General features: G+C 45.8%; 1 protein-coding gene across 2 annotated transcripts in view; it reads left to right on the plus strand.

Annotated features, from left to right (window-relative positions):
* Positions 1-8,430, plus strand: part of LOC144672573 (tensin-2-like) — a 237,007-nt gene extending 228,577 nt beyond the window's left edge. For both annotated transcript variants that reach the window (XM_078534376.1, XM_078534375.1), the window contains exons 25-29: positions 2,314-2,391; positions 3,525-3,693; positions 4,429-4,497; positions 6,968-6,997; positions 8,144-8,430. In XM_078534376.1, coding sequence (XP_078390502.1) covers positions 2,314-2,391; positions 3,525-3,693; positions 4,429-4,497; positions 6,968-6,997; positions 8,144-8,285 — 488 coding nt within the window. In that variant the 3' untranslated portion in view covers positions 8,286-8,430. The remainder of the gene's footprint in view (positions 1-2,313; positions 2,392-3,524; positions 3,694-4,428; positions 4,498-6,967; positions 6,998-8,143) is intronic.
* Positions 8,431-10,240: the final 1,810 nt, after the last annotated feature.

Raw genomic sequence — 10,240 nt, forward strand, 5'->3', positions numbered from 1 at the left:
CTGACCTCTCGTAGAGACTGGAAAATCAGACCTTTGCCACTGGGAGAGCATTGCACTCATTGATGTGGTTCTTGGTCTCTCACCTCCAGGAATGATGAGCAAAGCTCAGCCAGCACAAAATCGGCTGACGTTTTACACTCTTGGGCATTTCGGTCATTCGAGTCGGAGCACAGTTGCTGTGGGGAATGGGGGTGCGGGTGGTGGTGGGGAAACAGCAGGAGGAAACAACTTGGAAGGTTGGGGCAGAGTAGCGAGAGCTTTCCATCTGAATCTGGAATGTTCAAAGCAGCCTCGCAGCCTGAAATGGGGAAGAGTTGCTCTCCTGGGAAGTGAGAGGTTTGTCCTATGATGAGAGGCTGAGTAAATTAGGCCTTTGCACACTGGAGTTTGGAAGATTGAGAAGTGATCTCATTAAAATGTATCAAATTGTTAGAGAGCTCAACGGGGTCGATACTGAGAGGATATTTCCCCCCGGCTGTGGAATCGAGAACACAGGCGGGGGGGGGTTGAGAACAGCCTCAGAATAAGGGGTCAGCCATTTAGGACTGAGATAAAGAGAAATTTCTTTACTCAAAGGGTTGTGAGTCTTCGGAATCCCAGAGAGCTGTGGATGCTCAGCCATTGAGTATATTCAAAACTGCGATCAATAGAATTTTGGACACTAAGGGAATCAAGAGATATGGGGATGGATGGGAAAGGGGAGTTGAGGTAGAGGATCAGCCATGATCATATTGAATGGCAAAGCAGGCTCGAGGGGCCGAATGGCCTACTCCTATTTCTTATTAGCCTTATGAGCATAAGGACATCTTTGCTAGCCTGAATGAGCATAGAGAAAAGGAAAAATTTAGAAAAGAAATTCAGAGCGGGTTTTCCATGTTGTAAATTTGTCAGGATTAGGTCCCAATTCTGATGGAATCATGGACTGGGAATGATATATTGGAATATTTAATGCATGTGGTTAGGACTGTGGCTTGCTTTCTAATGTGTTTATCTGGCCTTGGGTCTGTGAACTCTTGTAATGCTTTTATTTTTAATGAAGTAATTGTACTATAATCCTTTACCAGCAGAACCAAATTATTAATAACCTGCGATTACTTATTCCTTAAAACGTTTGTCATACGCACATTAATCTGCTGTCCTTACCTGGTCTGACCTACATGTAACTCCAGACCCACAGCAATGTGGTTGATTCTTAACTGCCCTCTGAACAAGGGCAATTAGGGATGGGCAATAAATGTTGACCTAACCAGCGATGCCCACATCCCATGAACACATTTTTTAAAAATCTTGAACTCTGAGGATTTTTCTGCAGTTGGCACAGGGACTGAGCTTGTGTATTGATTAGTGGTGCACTGGCTCCCTCTGCTGGATGACACTTGCCATGGTTTGTGGCTGGATTTAGTTTTAACTTTCTCTCCTCCTGAAGACAACTGACTCTCACTGGGATACTGTTCCAGGACCTATCGGGGGTCACTACCTTTAGTTGGAGCAAAACATAAATTTTATTGGTATAATTGTTAATCCCTTGTTTCCTCGCAGTCTCCCTCACAAACACCTCCTGGCATTTTTGCCTGTGGAGCCATTCCTCAGCTGTCAGGCTGAACAGTGACAAGTTGTGCAACTGTGGGAGGTATCACACGGGGCTGATCCTGCCATCTGCATGCCGCTTTAATATTAGGACTGGCAATCAAGCCTGGGGAGCTTCCAGGTCTGAATGGTGCAGCTCATCTCTGGTTACTGGAGCCTTCCCCACGTAATGGGGGGACAGTAGCACAGTGGTAACATTACTGGACTAGTAATCCAGCAGCCTGGACGAATGCTTTAGACATAAGGGTTCAAACCCCATTGCAGCTGCTGTGGGAATTTAATTAATTAATTTAATCTGGACGATGAAAATACTGGACTGTTGTAAAAACCCATCTAATATCCTTTCAGGAGGGAAATCTGCCATCCTTAGCTGGTCTGGCCCACATGTGATTCCAGACTCACAGCAATGTGGTGGTTAACTCTTAACTGCCCTGTGAAATGGCCTAGCAAGCCACTCAGTTGTACCAAAACTGGTACAGAAAGTAGTACTGTGGGGGTACCTACACCGCATGCACCACAGCGATTCAGGGAAGGCAGCTCGCCACCACCTTCTCAAGGGCAATAAATTCTTACATCCCAAGAACAATTTTTTTTAAAGAAATCTATCGTGTCTAATATCTGCGAAAACTCGGGGAAATTCAATAAAAACGTCGCTAACCGCCTGCCATTTCTTTAGTGAGCGGTGGAAATAACTGACAGTAATCGGCCGTGCCTTTCCCCTTCCAGATCCCATGGATGAAACCCAGGATAGCGTTGCCCCCGGCAACACCAGTACTGCTGCGGAGTTGCTTAAACAGGGAGCAGGTGAGCACTCCAGCCTCAGTGTCACCAGGCAGCACCAGATCACTGCTGTGCTGCTTGTTTTTTCAAAAATCAACTTTATTCATACAATTTGTAAAGGTGAATTACATCACATATTAAATTTGACATTACATAAAGTGCAATATAGTTAATTTCTTTCAACATTGTATGTGGCCATCTGAGGTGCCTCACAACACTTAGAATTTCAGGTAATACTTATAATATACATTTCATGTCAAGCATTCTCTGGTGCATACAGCACGAGGGGCTTTACAGTTTCTAGTCTCTTGGTGTTCTATGGTGGGAGGATCTTAAACTGTGGCCTCTTCCCATTGAGCTTTTGTGGCGGCTGCCCCAAGCTTTAGTACGTCCCTCAGGGCACAGAACTGGACCTTGAAATGTGCCACTCAGCAACACTCTGTCATGGACAACTCTTTGTACTGGAAGACCAGCAAGATTTGGGCAGACCAAAGAATGTCTGCTGCACTATTAGGCGGATTGAAGAATGGGAACAGCAGACCCGATTTTAACTCCCTCAAAACTCCCTCGTTCACTTAGACCGAGTTAAAATTGGGCTCAGTTTTGCAGGGGCCCTAATAGTGGCTTGCAGTGGAAGCCTTTGAAACCAGGGTGGTAGTGTTCACACAAATGCCAAAATAAGAGGAAGCGATGAGGAGAATTTGTTTTTAATGCAGCGAGTTGTTATGATCGGGAATGTGCTGCCCGAAAAGATAACGGAAGCAGATTCAGCAGTAACTTCCAAAAGGAAGCCAGATGTATTGAAGAGGAAAATGTTGCAGTGCTGTGGATAAAGAGCTGCTACTAATTGGATAGCTTTTTCAAAGAGCCAGCACAGGTACGATGGGCTGAATGGCCTCTTTGTGCTGTATGATTCCATGTCAATGGTTAAGGATTCCCTTCCATTTGTTAAATGGAATTACTTAAGCTTCCCTTAATAGATAGATGATTGAATCATTGTGATTATATTGACTTAGGAAAAAGCCATTAATACCTGGTAAAGGCTAGGCTGGCCTGTCACTGCTACTCTAATGAATGCTCTGGTTTGTTTTATTCTGGACTTTGAGCTGTACCATTACACTGTGCTGGGTGATCCAATCTTTCTTCCTGGTTTTCAGCTTGCAATGTGCTGTATATCAACTCGGTGGAGACAGAATCCCTGACCGGCCCGCAAGCAGTCGCCAAAGCAACCATGCAGACATTTGCCATGAAGCCTCGGCCTACTGCCACCGTGGTCCACTTCAAAGTTTCAGTCCAGGGCATCACCTTAACTGACAGCCAACGAAAGTAAGCCCATATTAGTATTACTGCAAACTGTAACAACAACAACAACTTGTATCTATATCGTGCCTTTAACACGAGCGCTTCACTGGAGCGTTACATAGCAAAACATGGCCCCGAGTCACATAAAGAGATATGAGGTCAGATGGCCAAAAGCTTGGTCAAAGAGACAAGTTTTAAGAGTGTCTTAAAGGAGGAAAGCGAGGTGTAGGGAGGGAATTCCAAAGCTTAGGACCGAGGGAACTGAAGGCACGGCCACCAATGGTGGAGTGATTAAGAGGCCAAAATTGGAGGAGTGCAGAGATCTCAGAGGGTTGTGGGGGGCTGGAGGAAGGGCTAAATGGCCCCCCCACCTTTTCTTATGTTCCTAACATCAGACACTCTCCATATGTCACCTGGTAGAGGCACAGAACCAGATCTTGTGAGATTCACAAAAACCCCAGAGATTTTGGAGATATTTGCTGAGTTGACAAAAATATGTCAATTTCCAAGGTGAAATCGATTTAAAAATGGATTAGGAATAGCTTTCAAATCCGGGAATGTAGTGCTTAAAAAACTATTGGGAACAGAGACTGACGAACCTTAGACACAGGCCCTTGCTGCAGTTGACAGGCCAGTTTGGTTGGCCTTGTCAATTTGTTTTATTTGTCACAAAAATCGGGCTTCACAAAACATTTTTAAAAGAAATTCAGCAATTGTTTTTCCACTTCTAAACATGTCCATTTCTTTCGTGCTCAACAGGATTTTTTTCAGACGCCATTACCCAGTCAACACAGTTACGTTCTGTAATCTGGACCCACATGATCGAAGGTACGTTCACCCAAATTAGGGTAAAGTGAACTGTTATCACTTCAATCCCGATATTGTTACTACCTTAGAGACTGCACGTGGCTAAAATTCACAGGATTTGTCCTCAGATGTTGTTGGACCATCATCAATCATACATTCCTTTCAAACTTTGTGCTCAAGGGGTGAGGGGCAGTAGCACTGGAGCATAACATCCATTGTCCTGTCTAGCACTCGAAGGTCATATATAACCCTGGCCAGGTGCAGAGGAAAGCTCCCCTGTGCTCTGTCTCGACCTCAAAAGACTTGTAACTTTGTGACATTTTCAACTGCTTCCCACACTAGCCATCCACTGGCCTCTCTGAGTGTGAATGCGAATTGGTTCCAAATTTGGAGCAGATTTATGCTGTAGATCCGATGTTCACTGGGAGTGCCCAGCCTCATTTCATATTGAGCCAGAGGAGATTGTTTTTTTCAAAAATATACTTTATTCATAACATTTGTAAAAGTACATTACATAACATTTCAAATTTGGCATTACATAAAGCGCAATACAGTTGAATTTATTTCAGGACAGTATGTGGCCCTCTGAGGTGCATCACTACACTTAGAATTAGTTATATTTATACTATACATTTAAACCTCATGTCAGACATAATCCGATACATATAGCCCGAGGGGTTTTACACTGTTTCCAGTCTCTTTAATGCGGCGGGAGGGCCTTAGACAGTGACCTTTCCCCATTGCGCCTTTGCGGCGGCTGCCCCAAGCTTTAGTGCGTCCCTCAGCACTTAGTCCTGGACCTTGGAATGTGCCAGTCTGCAACACTCGGTTGGGGACAACTCTTTGCACTGGAAGACCAACAAGTTTCGGGGAGACCAAAGAGCGTCTTTCACCGAGTTGATGATCCTCCAGCTGCAGTTGATGTTTGTCTCGGTGTGTGTCCCTGGGAACAGCCCGTAGAGCACAGAGCCCTGTGTCACGGAGCAGCTCGGAATGAACCTCAACAAGACCTCTTTCCAGACCTGCTTCGCAAAGGCATATTCCAGAAGGAGGTGGACGGCACATTGGACCTGAGGAGATGTCAATCCATCAGTCTAAGGCTCAGAGGCGTGTCCTTAGCGCCCCGTTGTCAAGGCTGATGGTAAGGCCTGCTTGATAGCCTTTCAAGTTATTTTATAACTCATTTACTGGATGTGGGCATCACTGGCCAGGCCAGCATTTATTGCCCATCCCTAGTTGCCCTTGAGAAGGTGGTGGTGAGCTGCCTTCTTGAACTGCAGCAGTCCATGTGGTGTAGGTACACCTACAGCGCTGTTAGGGAGGGAGTTCCAGGATTTTGACCCAGCGACAGTGAAGGAACGGCGATATATTTCCAAGTCAGGATGGTGAGTGACTTGGAGGGGAACTTCCAGGTGGTGGTGTTCCCATGTGTCTGCTGCCCTTGTCCTTCTAGATGGTAGTAGTTGTGAGTTTTGAAGGTGCTGTCGATGGAGCCTTGGTGAGTACCTGCAGTGCATCTTGCAGATGGTACACACTGCTGCTACTGTGCAGCAGTTGTTGAGGGAGTGAATGTTTGTGGATGGGGTGCCGATCAAGCAGACTGCCTTTTCCTGGATGGTGTCAAGCTTCTTGAGTATTGTGGGAGCTGCACTCATCCAGGCAAGTGGGGAGTATTCACACTACTGACTTGTGCCTTGTAGATGGTGGACAGGCTTCGGGGATTCAGGAGGTGAGTTACTCACTGCAGGATTTCTAGCCTCTGAACTGCTCTTGTAGCCACAGTATTTATATGGCTGGTCCAGTTCAGTTTCTGGTCAATGGTAACCCCCAGGATGTTGGTAGTGTGGGATTCAGTGATGGTAATGCCATTGAACATCAAAGGGCAATGGTTAGATTCTCTCTTGTTGGAGATGGTCATTGTCTGGCACTTGTGTGGCGCGAATGTTACTTGCCACTTGTCAGCCCAAGCCTGGATATTATCCAGGTCTTGCTGCATTTGGACATGGACTGTAGTTCATTAATGAGCCGTTCATTAATGAGACTAGTTTTAAAAAGAAAATTAGCCTATACCAAGAGAATTGTTTAATCTGTTTAGCTCCTACAACAGAGGTTATGAACTATTACTGGTTATCACACAGCCCTGCATAAGGATTAATCCAGGAATGAACACAATGTGCTCCATCACCAGGCAGACATTCACCTACTTTACATTAGCAGCTGACCCTTGTGCAGGGGATTGTAATATCAGCGTTATGTACTTGACCCTGAATCTCACCACAGAAGGTTAAAAAAAGCTTCTCTACTACATGTTGAACTTTCTAATACCTGATTATATAATCTTGCCATGTTTTTTAAAAAAACCGATTTATGCAGTAATGTTGACTATCTCTTTTTTGAAGTGTAAAATTAGAAAAAGTAAGTTTTCTATCTGTAATCTAAATCCTCCAGTGCTACACCTACTTCTGTTCACCCTAAGTCTCGTCTTTTTCAGGTGGACTAACGCAGATGGAACAACATCAAAGTAAGTGATTCGGGAGGTACACTGTAAAATGAGATCTCTAGCCCTGAATTCCTACACAGGATGTAGAAACATGTCCCTTAACAGCAGTGAAAAAGTTCTAAAAAATACTGGCTGGGATTTTCATGGGGCCACGGGAAAGCAGCTGGGATTTGAAAGTCATGGTCCCGGAGGTCACCTCAGGATCCCAATGCCTCCGGGACGGTTCCGACTTTTGAAAGGGCAGGCGGGGGAGCGGGAAACACGCTTGCCGCCAATTAATGTCCCGGCTCCTTCAGGAGCTCGTTAAAGGGCTTGTCCAGAACAGAATGAAATTTTCACCATTTTCCCCGACGGGCCCGAACAGTCTTACGCATGTTTGTGCACCGTTGCCAAGTTTTGCCGTCGTCTAGGAAACAAATCTGTGGGGCCAACTATGGCCACCATGAGCACTGGTCCTAACCACGTCTTGCAAGGCTGCTGTCTGCTTTGTTCCACCTCCTTGGCCTTGCCATGAGCGGCCTGTCTGTCTCCTGGCCAGTGAGACCATTTGAATTTGAGGTTGTGTCGCGAACACGGCACAGCTCAGGACCCAGAATCCAACCGAGAGCTGTAAAATGCGGCGAGCTGTTCAGAAGTCCAATGATTTTGGCGGGACTAGAAAATCCTGCCAGCGGGAGGGGCCGTAAAGTTCCGCCCCATGGGCTGAATTTTCAGCTCGGCAGGCCGGCACGATTGGCGGGTCCAGGATCGGCCGGGGAACAGATCGCCAACCATGATCGACCCCCAACCGCGATTTCACACTGGCGGGCCAATTAACGGTCAGCCAGCTTGAAGCGTGCACTGAAAGGCTCAGTGCTGCCGGGGTGGGGGGCAGGAGGAGGGTGAGCACTGACATCAGCGCGGGCCAGCGCTGACAGAAAGCTCCCCGAAGACAGAGGGCTGCCTCAGGGTGCTGAAGACCTGAAAAGCGATTCTTGTGCGATTTCGTGTCCAATCGGGTCAGGCGCGTGCCCGCCCACCGAGCGAAAAATTCTGCCCTTTGTCTCCGCTTCCCAACCCCGCTTTGAAAATCTGGCCCACAGTCACTGCTGCAACCCACACTGGCATGTAACGACTGACCATGGTTTCTGGCCCTCTTCTCTCTCTCCCCCTCTCCCTTTCTTCCAGAATGTTTGGTTTTGTGGCTAAGAAGCAGGGGAGCACGTCTGACAACGTCTGCCATCTTTTTGCTGAGCTCGACCCAGAACAACCCGCATCAGCCATTGTGAACTTCATCACAAAGGTTATGTTGGGGCCCCAGAAGAGATGAGGCCACACATAGTCCCTGGATTCAAAGAGGAGCCAAGGGAGTCAGCTGATGGAGCAGGAGCAAGATGAATGGCTACTTCTGTGTCACCAACGCTGTCAGAAATGAAAGGAACAAGCTTCTTTCGAATCATCAGATCTTTTTAAAATGCAAAAAAAAACCCATTTCTCTGTTTAAGTTCAGCCGGACCTTGCTATAGCTTCTATCTAAATATTCTGATGACAGGACTTTCCTTGAATATTAATTGAGGTTTAATTGCTCCAGGGTCTTGAAGGGACAACAGTAGGAAGGGCTTGACTCCATCATAACCTCATTTGCCCTCAGAGACCAATGAAGCCTTTAGGAGTAAATGCAATCACCACAAGATAAGTTGGCCACTTTGAACGGTGATTGTACCGTGTTTTGGTGCGGATTTTCATTCCATTGCCCATGGGAGCTTGGTTACTGGCTGTGCAGCATATGAACAATACCAATGGAGGTGGGAGCTGACATTGAGAAAGGGCATTGTTGAGTGATTAAAGGATGGTGGGTGACTTTTGTAAGGCACCAATAGATTCAGGTTTGTGAAATCAGGAGTACAGTATTCGTATGGCACAGTAGATCTAAAAAGGCACTAACACCCTGTACTAGCAGATCCTTTGGACTGCACTGTTCTCCAATTGACAGGCTCCCCAGGGTAGAACACATTTGGTCCTTGCAATCTAATTTCAATATCAGCCCCACATTGAACATTTTAACGTTGGTCTAACTCTCAGATCATGCAATAATAGATGACAGGAAAAGAGAGTGAAACTGATGATAAATCAATCGGATGTACCTGATGTAAGAATCAAATGTAACAGACATGGGATTCTGTACTGAGAACTGTAGGACAGGTTAACTCCTGCAATTCATTTCATTGCATTACAGAATGGATCGACCAACGCTGTAACAGTTCAATCCAGATAAAAGCCAATTCCTAGGCTTTCTGAACACACACACATGCACACACACACTCTCTCTCTCTCGCTCTCCAAACCAGGGAGTGCGATTAACCAGCTTCTTCCCAGGGCTCAATGAGTAAGTGGGATACGAAAGTCAAACAGACTCAGAAGGGACCAGGGTTCAGAGCTGTCTGTACTGAGCTAGGGCAAAGAGTTATGAGGGGTGGTGGGAGTGGGTGATTGGATGTGGGTGAGGATACCAGCAAGCTCAGGTGCATTCTGAGTGGCCTATGGACATTTTCTGCCTGGATACACAACGGACACTTGGACAGAGTGTATCATCTCTCCATTGCGCAACCAGAGTCAAGCATGAAGGCACTCCTAACCTGATAGTAGGGCAAGATAGCACATCGGAACAGGAGATCTGAAGGGGAGTTGGTGGGTGGAAGATCCAATGTATAAGTCTTTGTACCATAACGAAACCTTCAATGCAGAAAAATGCAAAACAAACCACAATTTTACTCAGAAGTTGATTGGACCTATCTCTGAATTGACTATATTTGGCTAACACAGGTACAATGGGCTGAATGGCCTCCTTCTGTGCTGTATCTTTCTAGGATTCACAGTCCTGAGAACTGAAAGCAAGAGAATTGGCCAACCTATTGCCTGCATTTATGCTTGAGTGAGAAATTCCCTACAATAGCAAATGTTCTGGACCATTGGAAGCCTATATCTTAATCCAATAAAAGTGTATTTGAAGTTGTTTGTGCACCAGATGCCTTAAATAGGACAATAGTCATAGCAAACATAAAGGAGCAGCCACCTTATCTATTGGCGTTAGTTAATGTTTATCAAACCCCACCCTATCATAAGACCCGTTTTTTTTTGAGGGAGACAATCTCACTTATGAACACGCCCTCTCTTGTTAGTACATGTACATTTATCTCTTATAATTATTCCTGGTCTAATCTATACCAAACAGAATAAATGATGCTTTTGTGCCAACCTATAGCTTTTAGGGTCTGAAGGTGCAAA

This window comes from Cetorhinus maximus, chromosome X (genome assembly GCF_964194155.1).
Source record: "Cetorhinus maximus chromosome X, sCetMax3.hap1.1, whole genome shotgun sequence".
NCBI lineage: Eukaryota > Metazoa > Chordata > Chondrichthyes > Lamniformes > Cetorhinidae > Cetorhinus > Cetorhinus maximus.